Source organism: Scomber scombrus, chromosome 23 (assembly GCF_963691925.1).
Source record: "Scomber scombrus chromosome 23, fScoSco1.1, whole genome shotgun sequence".
Taxonomy (NCBI): domain Eukaryota; kingdom Metazoa; phylum Chordata; class Actinopteri; order Scombriformes; family Scombridae; genus Scomber; species Scomber scombrus.
The window spans coordinates 18,406,078-18,433,676 of record NC_084992.1 but is presented as its reverse complement, the minus strand read 5'-3'; the positions used below and the strand labels follow the sequence as shown (position 1 = coordinate 18,433,676).

The 27,599-nt window shown below is 40.7% G+C and overlaps 1 protein-coding gene across 1 annotated transcript in view; it reads right to left on the bottom strand.

Moving 5' to 3' along the window:
• The window catches only part of fgf11a (fibroblast growth factor 11a), an 80,717-nt gene that overhangs the window by 8,191 nt on the left and 44,927 nt on the right, over positions 1-27,599 (bottom strand). The window contains exon 3 of the mRNA XM_062444707.1: positions 17,897-18,000. Within this exon, the coding sequence (XP_062300691.1) occupies positions 17,897-18,000 (104 nt within the window). The remainder of the gene's footprint in view (positions 1-17,896; positions 18,001-27,599) is intronic.

The following is a 27,599-nucleotide window of genomic DNA, read 5'->3' as shown; positions in this document are numbered from 1 at the left end:
AAGAAGTTCTTGAAGATGTGTTCATGCTTGATTGACAGATGGGTTTTTGGGTTGGTTTTTTTTTTGGTCTGCCTGCTACAGCTGAAAATGATGCTTATGAGAGCAGTGAGACAGAGCTGAAACAGTAAAATTATGAGCCAAAACAAACAAAACAAAAACCCTCCAGATTTGAGGAGAACTGTGAAATCTGATCCACTGTTAATATATGAGTATTGATCGACCGCAACTTTAAAGAAAGATCTATTACACTGAATTGAATTTCGTCTCCTTAAATCATCTTTGCAAGGGCAAATGTGCTCTCTCGCTTGTGGATGAGATGCATGATGACAAAGGTCACGGGGCCAAAATGTTGCTTTTCGAGTTCACGTCTGTCAGATCGCATCTTCGGCCTCCTTCTCTCCGTCCTGTCCATCCTGTCTCTCTGCTTCATTATCCAATAAAAAAAGAAACTCACATAAAAAAATATCCAGCGGAAGGAAAAAAAGAGTTAAAGGGGGGGGTGCCTCGGATTATAAAAGAATATTGGATTGATGTTTTCTTTCATGCAAAAAGCTTTCTGGAGTGATACTGGAGGAAGAAGTTGAAAAAGAAATTACTTTAATGGCTCCGAGACCCGATGTTGTGGTTCAGATGATGTAATTCTATGTAAAGAGTTTATTATCATAGCTTGAGAACATCAGAAGATCTAATATAAGTAATTATCTGTATCAGCTGAGCGTGTTACTTTGTGATAAATCGTCAGTTAATGAAGCTCTGAGCTACAATTTTGTACAGGAACACAAAGCGGAGGGGAATACAGTATTTTGGTCGAGGATAAACCTGAAAGTGAAAGTAAAGTGGGGCATTTTTTTGTCCCTGTACAGTGAACGATTAAATATTTACCTGCAGAAGCAACTCTTGTCAAAAGGATAAGAATCAGCACTAAAAGCACTCAGAGCAAGGTTAGCCTTATAAAAGCTTGTTTACTAGCAAAGCTGATTATTATCTGAGCAAATGAGCGGGAAAAACAACTTTAATTGAGGACAAACAGCTGAGGAAGCATCACAGGAGCTCGCACGATAATTGTCTGAAGATAGGAGTAATTATCACTTATTAATTTATGCGTGGACAACATGTAGCGTCTTTGTTGTATCATCAGCGATGAATAAACTAGCACTAGAAGAAGAAAACTCACAGCAGCCGAGTTAAAACTTTTCATTTCCGAGCCACATTGTGTTCTCTGGTGGATAAACTGGCCGGCTCCAGTGGTAGAAACACATCAACATCTACAACCATTAAGTGATAAACAACCTCTGACATTCAGAGCAGCTTTGTCAAGTCCCATAGCGGCAGCAGCAACAGAGAGTAGTCTGTTTTCAAAGCAATATTTCTCTGGTTGACTCGTTACACAGCTGGTAAGCAGCGCTTTTCCTGAGATTTTCACTGACAAAGATGCTTTACTCTGAAAAAGGGACATTTCATTTTCACTGTAGCTGTGTGTGTTTGACTTTGTTACTATGAACATGGGGACTATAGTTTACTGTGAGTCATCCCCACCACATCATCCTGGTGCCAGATATACTCACCAACTCTGAACTGAATAGAATCCCCAATAAATGCATCTCTTAAGACAGAGCTGCAGACATGCTAGCAAAGTTGAAATCTAGACATTGTGGGTTTTGGTTCTTTAATGTGGTTGACTTGTTCTTTAACAGCATCAAAAAACAATAATTAGCTGCTATGTGTCTCAGTCTTTGCTTTAAATGACATGTCAATGCATTTGAGAGTCACACAGGTTCTAATACTTCATTTTTAGACACAGAGATTGTGTTTATTTTTTTCTTTTAAGTCAAATTATCTCAGGTATTTCCCAGAGAACTCCCCTTACATGCAAATGCTTAGTATTGGGATGTATTCTAGATGAGATCCCATGGACATAAGTCATCACAGGTGTTTATTAAATACTTATAAGAACTTTTACATTTGGCATTCTGTCCTATTAAGGAAAATATCGATCATAGCATAGAAAACTAAGTGTGGGTATGATAAAAAGCCCCAGAGCAGGTATGAGGTGAGACTTTGAGGGTTCCCAGGTCAAGAATGAACCTTCACCCTTAATGACCCCTTCCAAGCATATATCAAGATATATAAAACTACTCTGCTTATTTGTGTCTGATGTGATTTTTCCATTAAAAAAAGTTAGACGTTCTTAAATCTACTCCTATCCATAAAATCTAGGACATCTACTCCTACCTTAAAAAAAAGTCTCCTACTTCACTGAAAAGTCCATTCTCAGTGTTTGTACCCTGGGGGCTTCAAGCTTCTACATGGTGCTAGTTAAATACTGGACCAGGATTGGCTTCTTGAACTTTTAAGCCAACATGGACAAAAAGAACACCTACAATTCTATGGACAATGCAAACTCTGTCAGATGATGAAGATCATGTGGTACGGTCAAGAGCTGCAGAATACATGATGAGGTGGGATTGTTTTTAAATCCAAAAGTGTTGATTGGTTTGAAATGAACAGGATAAGAACCAGACAGTTGGCATGAACGCACCAAATAAAAGAGCACCACATGATGAAGGCTCAAAATGTTACACAATGTATGATGTTAGTAAAAATAGCATCTAAGACCACACATATTCAATATTGGACTCACAGAGTTAACAAAATGGCATATTCCTCCTCTGGGAGCATTTATTCTACAATCTGACTGGACTCTCACCTCACCATCAATCAAACGGGCCTTACAACAGCCTGACTGCTGGATTTAAAGGTCTTTTCCGCTGCCTTTCTTTGTCTGATTTCCACCTCTTGGCCTCTCTGTGCTTTTCTGTACCGTGCTAGTGGCTGTTCGACGAAGAGGAGAAAGAAGTTTTTAGCAGTTCGGGCGGAGAGGGGTCCTCATCTGTGCCAACATTCTGGCATTTACAGGGACGCCCTGAGGAGTGCTGGAGCTCGACCAGGGCTGATACCCCAGCGTCCAGAAAACACACACACAGAGGCACATGTACGCCAAAAGGCAGCTCTGTGAGTGTTTGTGTGTGTGTGTGTGTGTGTGTGTGTTAAAGAAACACACATGCAAACAGGGGAGAAAATCATCCAAACACATGTATGTAAACACACGACTGCACAACAGGGCGAATAAACAGGACACACGCATGAAATAACCCTTTTGCTCCGACACACACGCAGAAAAATAAGTGGAGACAAAAAACAGGCGCACACACACACACACACAGAGCGTAATGAGAACAGCTGGAGAGGGTGCAGGCGTGTGCACAAGGGGAAAGAAGCAGAGAGGGAGGGAGGGAGGGATGTCCTCTGCTTCTCACCTTGACTGCCAGACCCTCGCTGTGCATTTGGGGATTTTCCAAAGGGAACCAGAGATAACCTGCCTTACCTCCCCCGCTAACTTCCCCGTCTCTCTACCTCTCTTTCCCTGTCATCCGTCACATTTCCTCCTATCTCCTTCCTTCGCAGGCCACGTGTGCCTGCACGCTTTTGCTGCCACGTCAGGAGGAAGATGCTGTGCCTGTGTTTGTGTGTGTGTGTATATGTGTGTGTATGTGTGTGTGTGATCGAGGGAGGAGGAGGAGGGGTGGTGGGAGGCAATCAGACTGCGAGAGAGGGGGAGAAAGACACGGAGAGAAAGAGAAAGAGGGAGAGCGTAGGAAAGGAAACAAGAATGCTGACTCAAAGAAAAAGAGACAAGCAGTTTCTGATTCGATGGACGGGTGAGGAAGGTCAGATGAGAGGAGTGTGTGTGTGCGTGTGTGTCTGTGTGTGTTCGGTCTTCTCAGGTCATACTGTAAGACTTTGTTGAAGGCTTTTGTTGAGTGAACACACTAATTGCCAGTTTGCCACCTGTCAGGTGTGTCTGTGTGTGTGTGTGTGTGTGTGGGCACATAAATGTGAGTATGTGTACAATATATGGTGAGAAATGGGCGCCAAGGATGACTTATATACCATGTTTCTTCTGTATTCACTTCTTGTATGTGGCTGTTGTTATCCTGCATACTCGAAATCAGTCCGCAGCACTTGTGAGAACTGTAGATGTGAGGATTATTCATGACTCAGTGGAAGTAGCTCTGATGCTGCATGCTAATATTTAAGCATTATGACAGAATAATAACTAACGACAGGTCCCTTGCATTTTTGCAGAGGAAGCTGCTTTTGAAGCCAAATGGTTCCTAATTTTAAAAGACAAGCAGCCTACTTGGGTTGCTTTGTGTGATTAAAGTTAATGAAACCCTATTTCTTGCTTTTACATGAGGACTTTTTTTTAGTCTTAAAGCCCTACATGATGAGATTTAGCTGACAGAACATACAGTTAAAACTCATCCTACAGGATCCTAACAAATAATTTAGCTGAACTTAAAGGTGCCCCGTGTAGCTTTTCATCACTTGAGGTGCTATAAAGCAATGTTGTGTTAAGCAGGACCCTGTTTTGTTTGTATCTTGTGTTCTAAGTTGACACACACAGACAGAATGTAAGTGATGCAATACACAAATATGCCACTAACGGTAATGCCAATCACTAATCCATCCAAACTCTAGAAGATGAAAAATAAGAAGAAAACAGGTGACACAAGGTGCAGACATTGTCAACTAGAAAAGGTGACACCTACAGGATTGCTGGCAGTAATGCATGAAAAGAGAAGCTCAATTTGAAAAAAACAAAAAACGTATGATTCGACTTCCAAACATATCCACACATTGAGATTGTTGTAATACCTAAGCATTGCATGTTGCAATTAAAGTGAGTGAAAACTTAGAAAGGAACGCACGGTTGCTGTGTGGATGGTGAAAAACTAGTAAAATGTTTGCAGTTGGCTAAAAGTACTTGAGTCTGAAATAACTTAAAGTAATGGGTAAAAGGTTAAAATAGTTTGATAAAAGTAATAGATACATGGTCAAAATATTTGGCTTCTGATTCTCCAAGAGGTCAGCCTGGTACAACTGCAAAGCTATCCCAACCAACTGGAATATTGACTGTTCAAATGTATGAAAACACCATCCTCTTTAAAATCAATTCAAATGGGAGCATTTAGGATATGACAGTAGGTGTCGATGAAGATGTGACAGGGTTGTGCAAGGGTACATCATACCAAAAAGGTTGGCAACCACTGATGTCCTAGATAGCACAATGAAAACAATGTTGTTACCACACAAGCCAGAAGTACCCGAAAATGTTACAAACTGCTGCTGCGAATGTCTAACACATTAAAGCGAAGTTGGCGCATGCCAAAAAATGTCATAGTGATACAGTACAGTAGATCAATACATGCTAGCTTTGTTGCAACAGCACCAAAAGTCACCATGACTACATTGGCTATAAATTACTGCCTCTCTTTAGCTAAGATAACCAGTGGTCTCTTATCTGTAAATATAATTCTATCCTGTGTTAATAGAAAATTAAAAGATTGAGTGAAAAGCCTAGCATAGATACTGTGACCTACTCTTCGCAACAACTCTGAACTAAATTTCCTGAAGAGAGTGTCCTCATACACTCTCTCTCTGTCTCTCTGACACACACACTTTCTCTCTGCCAGTCTCCACAGAGAAAGTAACTGCTTGCTGTTATAGAACACAGTGTGATGATGGATGTGGTAACTCTCTATATCACCAAAGACCATCCATCCCAATTAACCAGTTCTGTAAGACGAGGCAGCAAAATGCCACAGCAGGAGGTTTGTAAAGTCCAACTTCTGTTATTGGAATTTGCAGTAAAAACTTGGATTGCTTCCATACATGTAATGTGTTTTTAATCCTATTAATTATCACATTAAATTTACCAACAAATACAACTATATGTGTGCTTCTGCATCTCATTGTGTGATTGTGACCTTGTGTCCGAATGTTTATGGATTGTAAGTACTCATCAGAATGCGTGACGGAGCTCTACCCTCTCGGCTCATCGGGACAGCTGTAACTCTTGTCAAAATGCAGCAAGGCTATCGTGTTGGCTCTGAATGTAGCTGCAGCATTTTAGGTGGAGATTTAATCCTCCCTCCTCCCTCATGTCCTACATCTTCCCTTACCCATTCCTTTCTCATTTCCTCCTCATGTCTCACTTCCTGCATCATAACGTCCTCTCCCATCCCTCCCTCCTCTCTCCTCTCCTAGGTTGGCCTTGTGAGCAGAGGTGTTCCCTATTTCTGCCTCTGTGCATGTCAAAAGGAGTTCCCAGTGGATCCCCAACTGAGAGGAGGTCACAAACAGTGCAGAGAAAAGGCAGGGAGGGGAGGGAACAAACAAGGGAGGAACACCGAACAACAAGCATATCAGAGGTATGGGGGAACCAGTGGGGGAGATAAATGGAAGTTAAAGACAATCGGGGAATGAAGATAATGTGGTGAGATCAGTAATGAAGTTGAAGGTAGAGGCCTGGTCACACCTGATAGTGACACAACATAATGCACCCATACAACTTCATGAAATATTTGGTTCTAGATGCTGGTCCCAACAATAGCCACTTGGGAATACTAGTCAGTCACAGTCGCTTGTTGGGCTTCTATTTTCTATGTAAGTCTTTTTTAAATACATTTCCTTGTAAAAAGGTGCAATGGGGGGAAAGTAAAGCTGTGATGGTTGGGAAAAAGTTGCTAGATTTTTTTTTTTCTACCAGGAGGGCTAAGTTGGAAAAAAGGAGGGATAAAGTACTTTGGAGGGTTTTTAGGTGAAGAACCTTTGTTAGAAAGAACTGTGAGAAAGGCTGGCTTAAATAGTGGAAATGGCTCTTCCCAAGCATGTCTTACAGAGGGAAGACACTTGTTATTAACAATCTAGTGTCCTCTTCATTACGGCATAGATTTGTTTGTGTGGACCCTCTTTCAAACTTGCTTTCATGAATTCAAGCTCTTTCGGTTGATATCTTTTGGGATGAATTGCATTGGATTCCTCAGACTGTTCTCTCTCTTCAAAAGGAAGGAGGAGGATGAGGGCTTATACACTTGGTCAGCAGAGGTGCTGCTTTCTGCCTTCAGTTTATTAAGAGACTGTAGTTTGGCCCTAAAGGTGTGATGTTGAGACCACTGGCACACACAGTTCTGCAACAGTTTTGTGGTCTAGGACTGCATGACCAACCGTTTCTGATAGATTTAAGGACTCTGAAGTTCCGACTTTGCCAATTTTCTACCGTGGAGTTTTCACAGTGTGGAAAATATTGGTGAAGGAGAGAATAATGCAAAGTGACTTCTTATACTAGTTGTTGTGGGAGCCTGTGGTGCATGGAGGGCGTTTGAACACCCCCTTCTGGGCAGCATCAGCAGTTGCAAAGGTGTTCTGCAGGGCAGGGATTCTAACCTTTGCATCTGTAGTGAACATTGCTGGACTTGAATTGGATAATCCAGCTGCTCAAGCAGCTGGCCTGGGAGTAAGATTCGTGCAGATCATCAGCAAGCTGCTTGAATACTTGAAACGCTGTTTGACTGGGCATGAATGCCTCCTGTTGAATGAACACAGTGATGGTTTGATTGTGCCTCATACAGGTGATCCCTTTTCCTTGTTTAGGTATTCGCCACAGTTCATTAACTGTACTGGTTCTTATAAAGACGAGAAAAGTTGTACTTGTTTGAATGTGGAAGATTTTGTTGAAGAACATAATGATGTTTGTATGAAATGATGGTTAAGTGTATAAATAGGAGTATGCTACACAATTGGGTTGACAGACCTTGGCGAGACCATCTGCGCTTGGGATGTGATGTCAAACCTGCTTGGAGGGTTTTTTATATAGAAAGGTAGCTGACTCACAGTGGAGAGTTTTTGCATTGGATTGTAGCAGTCAATGTTATTAATCAAAATGTGAGTGATAAATGTCCTTTTTGTCCTTGCAAAGAAAGTGTGTTCCACTGTTCACTTGGGGTGCATCTGTACACATTGGGAGGTTTATTCAGAAAGATACAAAAAGTCTGCTATACCCACATGTCAATTTGTGAATTGTATCTTGGAACAAACTAAGATAGCTATTTTTGTAAGCAGGAAGAGGAAGATTGATGACTCAGTTGAAATGGACTTAAAATTACTGTTTACTAAGACAGCCAGAATAATTACAAAGAAATGAAGGCTGTAGATCATTTCAGCATGACCTGGGTTTATCATTTTGTTGTGTAAATGAAAACCAACTGACTTCTTCTGTGAAGTTGAGGTGATGTGATATATTTCTGATTCTAAAATTACTTTATATATTTGTTGACATACCTAGTAGCAGTTTTGATGCATGGACAAAGATTCAGAGCCTACAAACAACTTGTCAAATTACAATAGAAAATCCTATACTTGCTATGCTTATTACTGTGACAATACAGTGGGCTTTTATATATAACATGTTATAACTTATTGTGTCAAAAGCAACAGAATGGCACATGATAATTCAAAGAGAACATTTCAAAGATGACAGTCAGATGTGACTGTTATCAAGCATCTGTTATCGTTGATGAATCGCACTCCAGCTGCCGTCAGCATACATTTGCCTACATAACCTTTGTAGGCAAACATTTGTTTCTATATAAAGTATTATTTCAATAATTCACTCAATGTCTTCTCTCAATGCTGCTTCCTCACCCCCCTCTGTCTGCCAACAACAAAGCCTAACTTTGTTTTTAACATTACTGTTATAAACAACACCTGGAAATATCCTCCAGGAACTCAAGTTACACAATCTAAAAATCCTCCAGTCAAAATGCAGGTTTACTTCCTGAGTTCCTCAAAAGAGTCTTGGTGCTGTGGGAAATTCCCTGTGGTGGAAACAGTTGGGAAAACACAAGTGTATACTTGACATTTGGGTAATCTTTGTTTTGTTTTTTACATTTACATTTCAATTGTTGTTTTCTTTCTCACTTGCTGTGACAAAAAGCAGCCAAGCCACAGCATCCGAAGTGGAAGCTTCGATTAAAAAATCACTACACAATGCTAGAGTCTGGAATAGTGGAAAGAACAGAAGGACCAGAAGATAAATGGCAGACATCCACTGGTGCCTCTGAGGAAACTGATTTATTATGTACTTATTGTGTTCTAATGTGGTTCTATGTAGCCATTGTTCTGTTTTATAAAAATAAATTGTTTTTATAGTATTTTAATCAGTATTGTCTTTCCAATCCACACCCACTGGGGCCCATTGTGGGCACGCAGCATGCCCCACTGGGACAGCCAACACCCAACCTATGGGCTGGGCTACACTTTCTGCCCACATGGGCCCCAGAGGGACATGTGTGCTGTTTAGTCCCTCTGGCACTTTGTTCTTGGGGTTGCACATAATGTCAGTCATTGAAAAGTATTATTACTATAGAAAAAAAGCACTACAAGCTAATGAGCTTGCTAATTGCCTGCTAAATGCAAGTTCAAGCTTGCTTTACTTTTTGCCACAAATGAGACAAGTAAGTTCACACAAGTTTAATCGAGTCTACCAAGTTGTTATATATTTATACCAACAGTTCTTCTCTAATAACTGTCTGAACACCTTTCATCAGTTATGGAAGCAGTTTATACTCCGAGAGAGGTTAAATTAAAGTGGTTACGGTGCAACACGGCTTATAAACTATACTAGCCAAAAAAGGAAGATGATAGCTTGCTTCATTTTGAGCTCTCTGCACGCTCAAAGGTTAATGCTGTCAGGACTCCATGAATTTACGGCTCAGTGTTGGACTCAATTCAGAAAAGCGAACTGATGTGGTAATTCCATTGAAATGAATGAGCTATATTTAATGATGCTGTGACCAAGTTTTTAAGAAAAGATGATAAAAGAGAAACAAAATTCGAGGGCCAGGAGAACTTGTCTTTCATCTAACTTGTTCAGACAGACATTGTTACAGGTCTGATTTTTGCCTTTAACTTCTCTCACCAACTGTGTTTATTAAGTATAGAACATTTTTACCCTTTGCACCTTCTCAAGCCTCTCATGTTTTTGATATACTGTTGAGTAGCTATGTTGTGTCTCGCCTGAAACTGCATGTTAAAAGAGGCAGAAAATGGGCTTATTTTCCCCCACCACTTATTCTCAATACTGGGCTGCAACTGGGGCTGTGTTCTTTGTTATCCTCTGAGTGTAGATCCACAATGTCATCCAGTGGAGTAAAGTTTTACTTTGCCCAACTTTCCCCTGTTAACTGCGGAGAGTTTGTCCAGAGCTGGTCCCGGGTATCGGAGTCCGGCCCAATTATGTCTGCCTGCCTCTGTCAGATTGTTTATACCTGGCTGCACATGTGTGTTTGTGAGGATGTGGAGGGTGGCTAAATTGCACTAGGGAATGTGTTTGTACAGGTTCATTTTTTATTGTGTGTGTGTGTGTGTGTGTGTGTGTGTGTGTGTGTGTGTGTGTGTGTGTGTGTGTGTGTGTGTGTGTGTGTGTGTGTGTGTGTGTGTGTGTGTGTGTGCCTTTGACTACATCTCAAAATACTGCACCCCCCCCCCTATCCCCATCATCCACACCACATCCCTCCTCCCTCCCTCTCGACTGCCATCTCCCTACCCGGGAGGCTTTTCCAGAGCACACGACTAATAAAGTGGGCCAGGTCCGCGGCTGAGCACTATTTTTATCAGAAAGCAATTTTCAGGAAGTGCCCACAGGTAAGCGGGTCCCAGCGCCTCAGACAATGGAGCCATGACAAGGAGTTTCCCCCCGCCATTAACCTCTGCTGAGCAACTCCCGAATGTCCCTGTGCTCCAGGAACACTGTGCAGCCCCCTGCATAAACCTGCTCCCTGTTCCTGCATAATAACAAAACCCAACACCTCTTTATTTTCCCCTAAATTCCTGCAGATAAAATGGATCCACGACTGATAACCGCCAGATGATTCTTATTTGCATCTCAATGCTTTCTCAGTATTTACGATTTGGGATTTGTAAGTGAGTAAGTCATGATGGAGAGAGAATAAAGACGGATGGATAGTGACTGAGAGTATAAAGGTACTACAGAGGTGAAGGCGAAGGGGGGGAGATGAAGAGAAGGGTGTGTATTGGTGGGATGTTTAAAGACAGATGGATACACACAGCCCATCTGGCCTCTCTCTTCATACAGCTGGACTATCCGGTGCTGCGATGCAAATGTTTCTGCTCTTGCATATTAACATCACAGAGTCAGGCATCAGTTATTAGTGATCATTATTTTCACTCAAGTGTAAATGTATTAGATGGACATCTGTATGGGAACCTGTGTGTAGAGATGAGTGTTTCAAACCTCCAGCAGCATAATTATAAAAGCAGACCTTCTTTTAAATAATGAATACAGTGTAGAACTCACTAATGAACACCGGTGTCTCCGTCTGGCCGAGCTCAAGTTTAAGGGCTTGGTTACAGAACACAGGTGTCACATCTCCCATCTCCCGAGTTTTTGTGCTGAAATATCATCATGTAATGCACTCTTACATGCTGTGGAAAAAGTATAGTCACAACTGGAGCCATGAAAGAGAGACAGCTAATGCTAGCCACTAGCTAGAACCATGGATGTATACAGTAAAGAGAACGGGATAGTGTAGGACGTGCGGTTTTGTTCATTCATGAAAGCTACTTAGTGGCACATTTAGCCAAAACATTTTCATCCTCTTCATCATAGCTTCCACATCATTAGGCCCATAGAACAGGCGTACTAGCGACTTCAGCTAGCCTAGCTGGCTACTTCCGATTAGCTCTCCAGCTAACTTGAATGAGGTTGTGACGCTCAGAAAAAATGTATCAACTGATTTATAGACCTCTCTTTCACAATGTAAATCTATGGGGGAAAGTATTTTTGGGCCCAATAGCATCACGTCATGTTGTAATACACAGTTTGGCTACTATGTCAAATTGGCTTCAAAGCCTAGCGCTGTTTCTGGGGGCTTGACTAGAACGCCTCCTTTCTATTATATGGGACAGATGCAGCATTGAGTGTGCAGGAGTTGCAATAACATGACGAATATTTTGCGTAAAGTAGGAATCAGTGCTAATTTTAGCAAGGTAAACATTCAATGTTACTAAGGGACGTCTTAAATTGAGTTATATGCGTCACGTCAGTAGCAAAACACAAAAGTTGACAGTGCGTCTCCTAGAAACACCAACGTCACACCACTTCCAACACTCACTGTACAGGTGCTCACACTCATATATCTATCCCCTGTATCTTATATATCTGAGTCATATATTTGGAGCTGTGCTGTAAAACGTTATCCGAAAGCATGCCACCTACATGTGTCTTCTACTTGCTGGATGTTGCCCTAACAATTAACATTCACCTGGGACAGCTGTCACTATTTTGGCACCACAACAGTTTTGCCGAGCCAGCATTAACACGGAAGACATCAGCTAACATCACTAGATTGGTATCTGGGGAGATTCACTGTCATTTCAGTCAGAATAGAAAAAGGTATATACTGGAACAGAAATGTACTCACAACAAGCAGAAATGTTAAACTACTCCATTTGTGTCTATATTACTGTCGGTTCATATTGGGTTAGGACATGGATTACGTCCAAGAATAGATATTCAAAAAATCAGATGGCTCTAAAGGGGGAAGGTAATTGAGAATAAAAAGTGGAGAAAAGGGATTGGGTAGTAAGAGAGGAAAGCTGATTGTGAGAGGGAAAGGTTTGAGGACGAGGAGGCAGAGGACAAAGGGAGAGAGGGGAAGGGAGAATAAGAGGGGTAGAGGACAAAGCTAGGACAAGGACAACCGATAAGGGACACATCAAGACAGGGATATATATATATATATATATTTTTTTTTTTTTTAATAAAAGAGGTTCAAGAAGTGACAAAAAAGCAAAGGGGAGGGGGGAAAATGGGGAGAGGAAAAAAGACAAACCACAAGAGAGGCCAACAGACACAAATGGCTGGACAGGGAGCAAGACAGACTGACAGGCGAGTAAAAGCTGTACAAGTGAGACAGAGAGGAGGGGGGGGGGGAGGGGAGGTGAAAGAAAGATGAGCATGGCGGCGGTTGTTGCTCCCAGCGGAGACGTTATGTTCGCTATGAGTCTGGGCCTGTCAGGCCATCCTTCTCTCTCCCTCTCTTCCTCCCAACATCCATTACTGCCCCTTTCCCCCCATCACCCCCCAACCCTTCTCTTTCTTGTCTTCTTCCTCTTGAAACAGTGACAACAATCAGCCCTGTTTGTTATTACTAGTGGGAAGATCCAGCCTGTCCTGTCAATCAAATTGCCCTGCCATCCCCTATCTTGAAGGATCCTGAGGAGCCTTTGCCTTGAATACAGATATTCTTGTGTGCGCGTGTGTTTTTATGGATGCATACTAAGGAGCTTTAATTGCACGTGCAGCATGACATGTTAAATTCCTAAAGTTGTAATCGGTGAAGCTTCATTGTCAGCAGGTTTTTCATTTTAACCAAAACTCCCATTTCCATCTTGCACATTTCTTATGCAAATGCTGAAAAACTGATGCTTTGCAGTGACTCAGTCCTCTGTTCTCCTTCTCACCTCTATTATCATGTCGTCTTATCCTCCCGAATCAAGAGGCTCATGTAAGGACAAAAGGACATTTGCTCCATCATTCAGCCTTTAAATCCCTTCTTATTTATCTCGCCCAAAACAACACACAAATCCACAATGAGTTTAAGACGTTACTTTTCGAGTACTTTTGTGCTAACACATAAAATGTGGCCTCTTCTTCCTCTGCCTCCATCTCTCCTGAGTGCTAAAACAAGCACCAAAGTGTTACTTGGGTGATACTTAAATATGTCTTAGGGCTAAAGTGGGATGTTTTTCAGCCGAATTCTTCACTAAAGGTAGGTGAATCAATGCTCAAGAGAGGCAAAAAATAGTCCATTTGTCTTTAGCTGAAATAATTCATGTTTATTTTTTTGCCTTTGTCCTCACAGGAGCTGCTTTCACTGCCTCTGTGTATAACGCGTCTAGAGGTTTGAGTGTGTTGTCTGGTTAAGTGAAGCCAGAGAGGACAGTTGGGGATTTACTGCACTTGTATGTGATCAATAATTCATGCTGTGTTTGCAGGGGAGACACCACAGTGCCAACTGAAGTAATCAAACGCCACACACATAGATATTTATTGTGTATCGGATGTGTGATCGTGGGTACTTATAATCACAATCATAAAGACTCCAAACTGTATTTCTACCAGTGGACCCTCTTTCAAACCTTTCCTGCATCAGTGAGCAAGAAGCTAAATCTCTACCAGCTACAGTACAGGACTGCTGCTCTATAGCTCCCACTGACCTTTGACCTCCCAGTCAGTGGAGGACACAGAATTTCTCTATTGGCATTACTGATCTTGACTAAGAATTGCTTAAAAGACCTGAGGCTATGTTAACCGATTGAGGTCTCATATACCTCTCACAAAATGTAACAATAAAAAAAAAATAAAAATAGAATACATCATCAGTATCAGAAAGTGCCTTTCCGTACAATGTCATGCTAGCAGCTCTGTGTGCTAAATGCTAATAACAACATGCTAACGTGCTCACAATGGCAATGCTAACACGTTGATGTGTAGCAGGTATCATGTTTTCCATGTTCACTATCTTAGATTAGCATTAGTAACATTTGCTAATTTCCATCAAAAACAAAAGTACAACTGAAGCAGACAGATCATAAAAATGTTACTGTGTATAAAAATTCAACCAGATAATGGCACTAGAGTAAAAGTTATGGTATCACCCACATTTTTACAACTCACTCTGAGGGTTACATTCTTTATCAAAATTGCATGGCAATCCATCCAATAGTAATGAAACTTTTTTCTCAAAACTACAACATTGAATCTTATGGTGGCACTAGAGAACAGTTTAGGATCTACTGCCATCAAGTATCCATCAAGGAGATGTTGAGATATTTCACAGGATAAGTGAAAATTTTGACCTGCCGGACCCTTGGTCCTAGAGGAAAAGTCAGGGTATCACCACAGTTATTGGGATTTATCCACTGGGGACTGTGGATATGTGTACAAAATTACATGTCAATCTATTCAATAGCCCGACAGACTGCCTAGCATTGCCTCTAGCTAAATACTGCCATGTGTGTATGTTTAATCTTTTATTTCTTTGAGATATACCTGAGGTCACAGTATTTATTTGAAACATTTAGAATCATTGCAAAGAAGGTGTCATTATTAAATTAGATTAGGTGATTAGATGAAATTTCAGTCATCCCCATAAGAGAAGTTGTGGCAGTAGAAGAGTAGAAAACCAACTAATATAACCGTCCCTAGATTCATACCTCTACCATGGCTAAAAGTATTGATCAGAACATGAAAATAGCAGTATAATTTAACATTACAACCCTTTCATCTTAATCACCTTGCAGTGCATGGATGGTCAACTCCTCTCAACCCTATTCATGTCACCTTTTTGCTGCTCTTACCAGTCTCTCATCTCCCTGCAATGCGGATCCGAGAACCACTGACCATCCACCAACCATCATCTCAAAAAACTCCCACATTATAAATCTTTAAAGACAGCACATGAGAAATGAAACAACACAGTCCCACCGTGCAGTCTCCACCGCGGTTAACTGCTGATTGTGCAGACATCAACAGGAAATAAGAGAATTTGCAACAAGGCTATTTGTATCTATGTCCTGAAATGACACGTGGACTAATTTGACGATTGTACATGTTTATATTAAATAAATCTTTGACTGCTTGCTAAAAAAAAAACCTTCCTTCAAGGGGAGGCGCAGGGGCATTGGTCCCTGCACATGCGAACAGTTGCATAACAGGGTGTTACGCTCCACACCGCTTCTCTCTGGACCCTAGAGGCAGCAAGCACAAAATATGCCTCTCTCTCTATCTTTCACTCCGGTGCGCAGAACAATAGCAGAGCAGGTAGTTTAAGGTAAGTTGGTGGTGGTGGTGGTAGGGAGGAGGGAGGGGATCTTCCTTTTCTCCTTTGTCCTCCCTCTCTTCTCATCTCAGAGGGATTTTCTCTAACATTTGCTTTCTCTCTCTCTCTCTCTCCCTGTAGTTTTTTCCCTTAGTGAAAATGGGTCACCTTTCTTCTGTCAGGAGAATGCCTGGTTAAGTATAACCTCCATATCTGTCTATGTGTGTGTGTGTGCATGCAAGGTTTTTACTGTCTAGAGGGGTTCCAAGCCCTGGAAAAGTCATGTGCAAGGACCATTTTCTGGGGCTCATTAGGGGAAAAGTTAGTTTTTTTTGGGTTGGGGTTACAGTAGGGTTAGATTTAGGTAAAAATATGGATTGGGGCTACAGTTTGACAGTTACAACTACACCACTAATTTTTCCCAAGGAGCAGATTGAAACTGAGGCTCTTAGATTGTACATTCACCTTTTAGGAATTCTTATATTGTAATTGTTGTGACATTTTTCTCACCAAACATGATGTAACAAACTTGGAAGTGCAACTTGGGATGAACCCAAAGTGCTTGGTCATGTTATGTGATTTCTGGGCAAAGACAGGCTTTGGACTTCTAATAATTGTGGATTCTGTTAATTCTGTAAGCAGCTGCTAGAATTAAAGACAGATGTTAGGTAACATGCTGTGTGATGTGAGAGGATTTGGTGTGCATCTCCATGTTCTGATTTTCATTGTTCCACCTGATAGGAAAACTCAAATCTCTTCTCCTCGATACTGGCAGTACGCATGCATGCAGCATTAGTTGGACTTTGAAGTGAGCGCACCGATGCACTTCAAACAAGATCTCCCACACTTTGCCGGCGTGCCAGGAGAAAAAAAAAAGGGTGGGAAAAAAAGAGCTTTTCTACGCATCCTGATCGAGTGCACTCTGATCCATCCCTCTGTCTCTTCATCTATTTTCCATCTACCTCTCAAATCTGTGGCGAGGCTCAGCTGCTTCTCTCAATGTGAAACTGGCAGGAAGCTCTATATGAGCTCTTTCATGAGATAGCGCAGAGACCGTGGAAGAGTTTCATGTACAGATACTTACGGATTTTACATAGAGTTTCAGATGTCACCAAAACACACTGAAAATCAATTGTTACAGTACAGTGACTGAAGTCTAAAACTGTATTAAAATATACTTAAATGTCTAAAATATTTAACATTTTTTGTGAAAAAAATTATAACTATAAATGAGCAGCTTTATCTGTTTAATTCATTTCTATAGTAGCAGAGGTGCCTTATAATAGTATTCATTTGGGGTCTTTACAAGCTTTTTGGGAGCAGAGGAATACTGTGAGATTATGCGACTGAAAGCTCCAACAACACAATTAAATGGTACTTGAATCCAGATTTTTCTTGTTAAACATTTCTATCCAATTTTATTTCTTACCGAGACATAGTGAGATCTTATCCAGCACATCTCACATACTGTGTTATATTGTATCAAGTTGTTTGTATGTTGTTGAAGTGGTGTTAAATAAATAAATGCTTATGTGGTGAGATTAAAAGTATTTTATGCCTATTTAAATGTAGAGATAAATTTGACCAACCAGGCATACAAGTAGAGACTATTCACTTTTTGAAAGCAACAAATTTCATTAAAACAACAAGTTTCATCATTTTAACCTTTGAGTTTGTTCTGTTAAAAATAAACTCATCTGACTGATTAAAGAGACTTGATTATGAAATTATGTGGTGAATTGAAAATTTTGCTTTTACAGCATTTTCTTCATTTTAATGAGGTGAAAGACTAATTCAGTTTGTTTGAAAATTCATATTTTCTTTAAGTGCTGATCATTTCTATGTCATAAAAACTTTTGAAAAAAATAATATTATAAAACACATTTATTACGAATAAAGGCTAATGAAGGCAATCTGCTACAGTATGAATAAAAAGTACATCAATTTTTCTGGTTTGTACTGGATTGGTTTAATCTAAATCAAGCTTATCACACTTGAATTAAAAACTTTGGAGCATCTTTGTCATCATTTTTTCTATTGTTTGCAATCTTATTTAAATTACATTGTGTGTGTGCGTAAATTACAGTACAGATTTTAGCTCTAATATCAGAATATATAATAAATAATGTGTTTCATGCTGAACATACCGAAGTGTAGAGGTAGCCCTCGCTGTTCATGGCAACGTAGAGCCCCGTCTTGGTGCTCTGGATGGCCACTATCCTGAGCCCCACAGGAATCAAGTTGAACTGCACTGCAAAAAAAAAAACAGAGAGAGAGAATTGTAGTGTTACAACAATCATTCTTTCTCTTAAACGCTCACAGTTCTTCCTCATGGCATGAAAAAGACAATTGCTTTCCAGCTGTCTCCTATTTCATCCTCCCTGTTGTACAGTATATATCTGTCATAGGGCGTGGAATAGAAAGTGTGTGTGAAAAAGGAGGGAAGGAGGGATTAGGAGAGAGAGATTTAGGAGGAGGAATAAACTCTGGTTGCCGGTACAGCGGAGGTCAGACAAACCCAGGAGTGACAGTATGGAGAATTCCCCTGCTGGAGAGATAGAGAGAGCGTAGCTTAAGCAGAGAGATTTAAGAATACAGTACATTAGAGAATCTCCTGAGCCTGCTTTGAATTCATTTTCTCCGTCCCGACACAGTAAACAGCACTTTGTAATGCAGTTCGCCGAATCCGCTCCTGTGGAACCTTGGATTTCTTATGTGCATAGCTCTCCATATAAACTAACTTCAACCTGGTCACTGGAGCAGCACCCACGTTGTGTACTTGTGTGTGTGTGTGTTGGAATCTGCTATCATCAGTGAAGCTGCCTGCACATGTAATTTGCTCAGGTGCTTCTCTGTCCATGCATGCAAGTATATTTACATGAATTTCTCTACTTGCTTGTGTGTATACGGTGCATGCACATGTGTTCATCCTTCTCAGACCGTGTGTGTGTGTACCACCTAAAACAGCACTCTGTCAGACGTGACGTTGGAACTTGAGCGATACTGACAAAACGGCCTGTGGCTGCCAGCTGCTCCGTGGTCGCATTATCATCACCATGACGATAACAATACCTGAAGCAGTCGGGTTGGATGGGAAGAGAAAGAAAACCGAAACAGATGAGCTTCAGAATATTGAACACATAACAGCTATTACTAAATTATTATCATTATTATTATTATAGATAGTATTATTATCCATATTAATTCATCCCTTTTTGTTTGTGTAAAATGCCTAAAATGAAAGTTTAAATCATACTTACATAACTAACTGCCATCAAATCAGCTTTTGCATCATATTCTGGGTAAGAAATACCAAACCATGCATCATTGCAATGCACTTTGGGGCATATGTGAGTGTTTTTTCCCCCGTCCTGTACCAATTACAATCGTGTATTATAAATTGACATCATGGCTGTCAGGATGATGAATATCTTATAGAGATGAAAAAAGTCTCAGGAGCATGTTTTAGATTCATGGAGTTATTAGCTGCTATTAGACTAATCAATTTTAAATCAAAGGTTCTGCCAACATAATGGATGGAAGATTGAGTTATTAGATAAAAATAAATAAAAAAAGTTTTGTAGTTTGAGATTTTTGAGTGCATCATTTATTCGTCCTTTTCTATCAACATTCAAAGGCTCAACCAGTTGAAATCTCTGAATCTTGTTTGAAAATGGTTGAGGAAAGGTACATTTGTGAAGAAAGGATAAAAAATGAAAACTTTTATTGCCAATGTGAGTGACGTCAGATTTTACCGTCATCTCACATTAAACATGCTGTCTACTGACCATTACTCCAGTATAAAAGCAACAAAACACAGTCTAGAGACAGTGATGTGGGTCCAGTTTGAAGGTGCAGATATTGCTAATGAAAACTGCTCATGCTTCTCACCCCTCTCTCCCTCCCTCTTTTTCTTTCTTGAGGGCCCTGCTTCTATTTGCTCGATCGATCCCTGCATCTCAAACAGTCGGTTTCGCAAATGAACAAGGTGTCACCAAAGACCACAGCCAGGATGACAAATAGAGCGGGGCACACTCATCGCCTCCATGCTTCTAACCCTCCCCTCTTTCGCTTTTACTCTTGCTTCTCGCATTCTTTCATACACCAGTAGCCTCACTCTGGTGCTGGTGACTCCACAATAACCTTCTGCACATTTAGACACACCAAAATAAAACTTCTCTCTACATTTTTCATACTCTCTGTTATCCAGTCATAGCTTCAACCATAGCCTAGAGTGCCTAGCTTTCAAATTCTCCACAGGTTCAAGCACTGTGTGAACGGGGCTGTACTCCATACATAGAGTTTAGATGGTAGTTTCTTTCTTTTTTTACACTCTCCAAACCCAAAAATATAAGAGTAAAAGGTTAAGGAATGGATTAAATGGTGTGCGTTTGCTGTAATGTAAGCTGTAAACATTAGCATGTCCAGCTAATTAGCCTAATATCTATCAACTCTGCTTTATTTCCAAGGCAAAGGACATCTCAATACATATTTTTACATACATGTCCTGTGTAGTATTTCCACACAATATAGGACCCAGCCGGCACTGCATGAATGCTTCTGTATAGGTTAAGCTAACATCCGCGGCTCAGTCCTGATTTTTTATTGAATTTGCAGTAGTTTAAACTCTGGTCAACATATTCAAACCTATCCAAGATAGCGTTACATTTGCCACATCAGTTCTCAGCATAAGGCAAGCCGGGCTATAAAGTCAGTTTGTATAGTGGCCAAACTGTGTAATTACAACTTCCAGATATGACACAGGCCCAAAAAGCATGACAATCATGGCAAAGGAATCAGCATTTTTTTGTATTCTCGTTTAACTATCATAATTTGATCTACTTGGTCCAATAACAATTCAATTATTGTATCCCCATTCAAGTTAGCAGAGGGCTAAACTTGTTCGGACAGCAGAAATCTCTGGACTACAGAATGAGTGCTTCCCAGTAATTTCTGGGAAGCCACTGTTTTTGGCTTCATGGCCTCCAACACTAATTCTTCTAATACATTCATGGCATAGGGTCAGTTATTTCCTACTTCTCACTGTCTTTCCATTATCTTATGTCTCCCCTTCATGCCTGTCTCTCTCTCTTGGCATATATCTCTATTTTTCAAAGAGAGTTTCCTTTGTTGTCCTCAATCTAAAAAGAGCTTTGCTTATCACATGGATTGTCATAACGTTCTGCCTGGATAATAAAGGCATCCCATCTCTCTTTTGTTTTTCCCTCATCCCTCCCTCTCTCTCTTTCCACCCTTCCATATGATTCGCATTTTTCTCTCTTTCTTTGCAACAGGGGAGGCTGCTTAATTGATCAAAAGTCTTTTGAGGGAGAGACAGAAGGAGGGTGAAGGAGAAGTGGGGTTGGGAAATGAAAGGGAGGGAGGAGGGTGTTGCCAAATCAATCCCACAAGTCAATTTGTGGCTTGAGATCATCTGCACAATAAATAAACAAGGAGAAAGTGGAGATGGGATGGGGAGGAGGAAGAGGGGTGGCCGAGCAGAGGGACGCAGTAGCAGGACACAGAGTTAAGCTGTGCAGAGGGCATCTGCAGGCCTGCACGCTGCGCTGCTGCTCTGCAGTGTTGTATTGTGCCGCCCAGTTGGTCTCCACTGGAATGAGAAGAGGATTATAGTCATCTGTGAGAAGTCACACAGAGTTTAACTTCTGGACAGACACTGGACGCTCTTTATTCTCTTTCCTGTGTGAGTGAAGCTGACTGGATAAGAACAGTGTGATGCCATAGTTGCTTAGGCATCTAAAAATTGACTTATTCATGCGTTATCTTTCTAATGTTTTTTTGTTGAATCAGCCGCCGAAGTAAAATTACCGTTATTGGACTAATCGATTTTAAGACCTCTTTGTCGAGAATGACCTGAAAACCAGAGGTGATCAGTATGCAGGCAACATTACAAACTCCAAACCTCCTCTGAATTATCGGTAATAAGGTCACATGTGATGGATGGCGGAGTCTCGCATGCGTTCACCTCATTAGGCAACTCATGGCAGTTGTATGATTACACATTTGAGGTTGCGTGAAGGTTAAAAATAATCAGAATTAACAGTCATTAACAATAAGTCGGAGCTCTTATAAGTTCAGATATAGATTATAGGTATACTTTATTGTCTCTTTACTTATAATGGCAGGTTTAATCTGTCAAGAATAATGAATGATCCAAACTGAAAGCATAACCTACTTGGCAAGATAATATGATTAGTGTACACAATGAAAAACTGGTTAAACCACATTTTTCCTCATATTTAAAAAGGCCTGACACCTACATCCTGAAACAAGACAGACCACTGCTGCTCTGGGATCAGGAAAATGACACTTGAAATAATTAAGTTGTAGGAAAACAAGGTGATTTGCATTCGTGCGTCTCCCTCCATTCACGCGCTGTCATCGGCGTTGTAAAAAAAATGAGGTTTAAAGACTCAATAGTGTATTAAATGACTTGTAGCTGTGCTTCACGCCTGATTTCCCTGGTGGTCGATGACTCTGATGACAAGACAACTACCTTCACTTCCCTCTTATTTAACTTCTACCTCGTCCCCATGGCTTCCCTCTCCATAACTGATTTCTCCATGCCTTTATCTGTCTTCCTTTTAGTCCATCTGTCTTTCCTCTTTCTTCCTCTTCTCTTCTCTTTCCCTGGTGCTTTCTGTCTTTTTGTGCCTCCCTGTCATGAATTAACAACCTTTTTCTTATCTCACTGGGTTTTTTTTTTATACGTCTCTACATTTGTCTTCCTTATTTGTTCCCTTTCAATTCCCTCATCGCCTGCTGTCGGTTCTCTCCGTCCTGTGAAACCGATACTTTTGCATCTGCGTCCATTCATCTTTGTCCTATTTTACCCCGCAGCCTTATCTGTCTGTTTCTTCATCACTCTCTCTTTCTCGTCTCCGCCTCCTCCTTTTTCTGTATCCCCCTGCCATGTTTCTGTCTGTCCGTACTTTTCCTAGTTTTGGTATTCCTCGTCGCTCTTCTTCTCATCCTCACCAGCCCCCCTCTTGTTCTCCTTTACCTTCCTCCTCATCTTGGCTGAGGACGTTTTTTTTGCTTTCGATGTTCACATTTTTCCCCCCTCCTTGAATGCAGCGGCTCGTACACGCAGCTAAGTTTCCCTCATCCGCCTTTCAAGTCTTTGAATTTCTTTTTTTCCACTCTCTGCCCTCTGTGAAGGAGCGTTATCGAGTACTGGAGAAAGTTAGACAGACAGAGCTAGATGGAAGGGGGAAGAGAGAATGAGAGCAAACTTGTTCCAGAGCAAAGAGACAGATAAGTACAATTTCCCTCCAACAGTGGGAGATGGTAATTACAGTGGATAAAAGTCAGAAAATCAAGCTCCTCCTTATGGCTTTCCGATGTACACACAGAGTCAATACAGCTTTCATCTCCCTCTGTCTGTCTGAACTTCTCTTTCCTTCTTTTTTTCCCCCCTCTCTCCACTTCTCTCTTTGTCTGTAAAACTGTCTGTTTTTCTTTCTCATCTCGGGTCCCTCTCGCTTCTTTTCCTCGCCTTGATACGGAGTTCCAAAAGAGACCAAATCCAGTGACAATCACAGCAGCCGCTCGCTCAGTGTGTTTATTCTCTTGCCGCTTTTCTTTTATGTGTTCTTTAATCTTCCTTAAGCTCGTGTAAGATCCTTCCATGTCTGCTTCTTAATCTGTATGTTTAGTGACAAAACCCTCAAAATCTTGCTCGGTCTCCATCTCACTGCTGTTTCTGCTTCACGTGTGGTTTAAAATGACTATTTTCTCTAGCTTCTTCTTACTATGAACACAAAATCATCTACAAAAGTTACTTCAATACAGCTCAAATTACTTCGCTTGAGTAATTTCTGTATTTTTGTTATTATGTCTGCTCTTATTACTGGTTAGAAGTGGGCTCAGTTGGAAAAATGCACCAATCAGAGTGTAGCAGCATTTGAACAGTTGTGTGGTTGTTTGCTTTTGTTACCAGCACTGTCAATCAAATCTCTAAATAAATAATAAGTAAGGATTTATTTTTGTCACAACATTGATTTTGATTGTTGTTTATTTAGTCATGAATATTTGATGTCATATTAAAATATTTAAGATCTGTACTAGAGTTTTCAGGGGATTTAAAGCAGTGATTTCTAACCAGGGGCAGGGCGTCCTTCAAGATATTTATGAGGGGTCACAACAAAACATTTATGCTACACAAAATTATATTCATCAGATGTTACTAAAAATCTTTTTTTTCTTTGTAAAATATGGAATAAATAAACTTTTTAGGTCTCTATTATAAAAAACATAAAACGGATAACCTACTCCCATCTCACTATTTAAAGTCTTTTAGTGTGTTTTTCTTTTTTTATCTACCATATGCTTCCACTGACTGCAGTATGTTCAGAAAATCAGACACTTCATTTGAAAGAGTCATATAAAATATTCTACACTTGGTGGCTTTAATAGCATATCACGACAAATATGCATGTAATGAAGTGCAGAAATCATAAATCAATGTTTCTAAATTCATCACCACGCATATCTAATCTAACTTTGATGAAGTTAAAAGCAGAGACATGTACTGTATATTTCGAGGTCTCTACAGGCTGCATTTCACAATGGAGTGAAATGAAAGGAAACATATGGACGCTTAGAGGTTATGAAACAGCATTAAAAATTAAAAATCTACATGGTACTTAAGTATAAGTGATTCATGGTAAAGTGGCTAAAACATGGTATAGTCCTTTAACAGCACCTTCTCCAGTGAATAGATAATAAATCTCATCTCCCTCACCATCCTCTCCCAGCTTTATTACATAACAACCTGGAAGAGCCAAGAACGGGGAAGGAGAGAGGAGGGGGATGGCAGCTCCTCTGACCTCCCACCAGAGGGGGGAGACACAGTGATTGAAGAGCCATCAGCTGCGTGCCAGCTGCTCCTCCTGCTCCCCATCGCTCCCTCCCATCCCCTATCTTTCTCTCGGTTGTCCTCGCGTTTTCCCATCTCTCTTCCACTGACAACGCCTCTTTCTTCCCTCTTCTTTGATCCTCTCATTCTCTGTTTCCATCCCTTTGTCGCTTTTTGCTTTAATATGCAGTCACTTCCAGCTCTGTGACAACTTCCTAGTTATGAAGGCCCTGAGGGGACTTGGTAAAAAAAAGAAAAGAAAAATGTGATAAAAGTATTGCGAAGCCATACAAAAGCCACTCTAGTCACTTTTTGTTCCACTACATCCCCTCAGGGCTTCCATTCCCTTTTTCCAACTTTTGTCCTTAATCCAACTTTTCCCTTCCATGTCTCGCCTTTCCCACATGTTTCTGTCTGTTATAGAACCAGGAGGTGAAAGCAGCTGCTCAGGGTCAGGCATCCCAGGAAGAGAGGTGACATAAGGGAGGCAGAGATGTATCTAGTCCCCTTGTTCCTCCATGTTCCCTCCTGCCCCCTGGAGGTCATTTGTTCAGTGTCATTACACCAGGTCACATCAGGTCACAGGTACAGGCAGAGAGAAAAGTCAGGGTCAAGTGGGAAGAGAGGGGGGTGAGAAAAAAAGGGATGGAGGAAGCCATCCTGAGGGAGGTCTTTTAAAGGTCATCTGTACTTTAGAGAATGTATATGTTTTAATTCTTTAAATTCTATTTATGTCAGAGTATTTTTTTATATGTGTGCACACAAACACGACTTTTGTGCAGATCAGTCCATCAAGGCGAGGGCCTCAGATATGAAGCACCGTTGCTCCCTTAATTATTCATCATGTTTGCTGCTGATCTGGCACTTTATTTTTTGGTCTTCTTGGTGTGTGGTGTATGTTACAGTGGGGTGCATAATTACTGTATGCACATGCATACACATATTTTTTAGGAGGCTAGAGATGGAAGGGGAGAGAGAAGTGACACCAAATACATGTTGCATTGAAGTTGCATGCCTCAGGATTGTGATGTAGATCAGAATAGAGAATGCCAGTGTATTTTTTCACATTGTCTATTTATGCAGAAAATACAAAAAGCAAAAGATAGTTAATGTTACTTATGATATCATTTTATTAATCTCAATGCAGGAGGGTAAAAGGGTGCCAAACGCTGTCTGAGGAATAAAATGGCACTTTGTGAAATGATGTAATGACAAAGACATGTTTTCTCCGTGTTTATAAGTAAATTAGTGCTGTTGGACCAAATCTTGTTTTGTTTTACAGTGCAGAATCCCTCCCATCCCATCCTTATTTTAATGTCCAATCTATGCATTGTGAGATATCCCCCTAAACAAAGTCTGCAGAGTTGTTGGACTTACAGAAACTGTGCGTAAATTGCTCGAAAAGTCAACCTCATAGTGCCAAACACTTGCCAATTTTGCAGTGGAACAGTCCGAACTTAGAACCCAATTTACACCTTGGATGAACATGTAATCTGTAAATGGATATCAGAGCAACATGGGATAATGTAAGGTGTAAATGTGTTCAGAATGCATTGTGTTTAGAATGCGACCGGCTCACCCCAAGATCACACGTTTAGGTGGTCTGTCTCACATTGTGATTGGATCTCCGGCAGGTTTGAATGCAATTTATAGAGCGTGACCGTATAATTAAGAACAAAAGCCTTCCAGCAAGTTGAAATGCCAGATTAAGAAAGCTAGGCAAAACCTTCAAGTAGTAGCAAATGTAAAAGTCCTCTATTCCTCTGTAAGTCTACAGCACTGCTTCCCTTGAACATGGAATACAGCATGGTTGTTGACAAGTCTGCCAACCCCACCTAGCTAGTTGGTATATTGAGGTCCGATCCCAATGAGTGGAATCAAGATAAGTGATAATGGACAAGTGGGTAGAATCAAGAAAAACGAGCACTTAATAATACCAGCTGTAAATGCAAAGACCTGTGGATTGGATGTCATTATCCAGATAATCATCAGATCATTTGTTCATACCAGGTGTAAATGAGGATTTAATGAGAGGAGCCATCAAAGTCTGTCAGCTTAATGTAAGACACTGGTACCGGATCTTTTCAATCATCCACCATGAGATAAAATTCTGGTCCAACTTTGACCTACCGTACTGAGCCTCTTCGTGCACACATAAAGAAAGTACAAGAAGAAATGGTAGCTAAGTCCTACCTCATGAGAAATGACAGCCATCTATTGCACTCCATACCTTATTATTGCTAGTAGAACTATGCAATTACAAAAATAACATTCAAGTTGTAAAAACTGTAATTATTCCTCAAAATTTTCATCAAGGACTAATTAGACATAACTGTCTCACACAGGAGGGGAGAAACATGAAAAACAAAGGTGAGTAAATTACAAAAGTGGAATGATAGATTACCAACTGAGACCCAGTCTTGAAGAGGGGCCCTGTATTACAATCTATTTTAAAGGACTATATTTAAACTGATATTTTGCCTACACAAAGTGCATATATTTAATAAGCAAACCTGGGGATCAGCTCATATTTGCCCCCCAGGATCCCCAAGCAGGTTAATCCGGCCATGAGAAAATGGTCAGTGACGTCCTTGACAATATCAAGAAACAAATTGTTCATGCAGTTTTTACAATACAAGATATCTAATGGCTGTAAAAGGCAAAAAAAAAAAGAGAAGAGATGTTAGGGGGGAAATTGAAGCTATGATTGAAATGGAGTGAAATTGAAAGCTGTAGAGTTTCAGGCCCATTTGCATTATACAGTAAAAAGTCTCTTCTCCCAAGGAGACTACGGAAGATAAGCCTGACAGTCTGCTCCACACACACACACACACACACTCAAGCACACATACCTACGCAGTGTGCTCGGGTACATGCTCACACAGCTATTTCTACCCTTTCAATATTCTGTGCAGCCAGGTAGATGATTGTGCTGCTGATTGATACTCGGTTACAATGATGTCAATCAC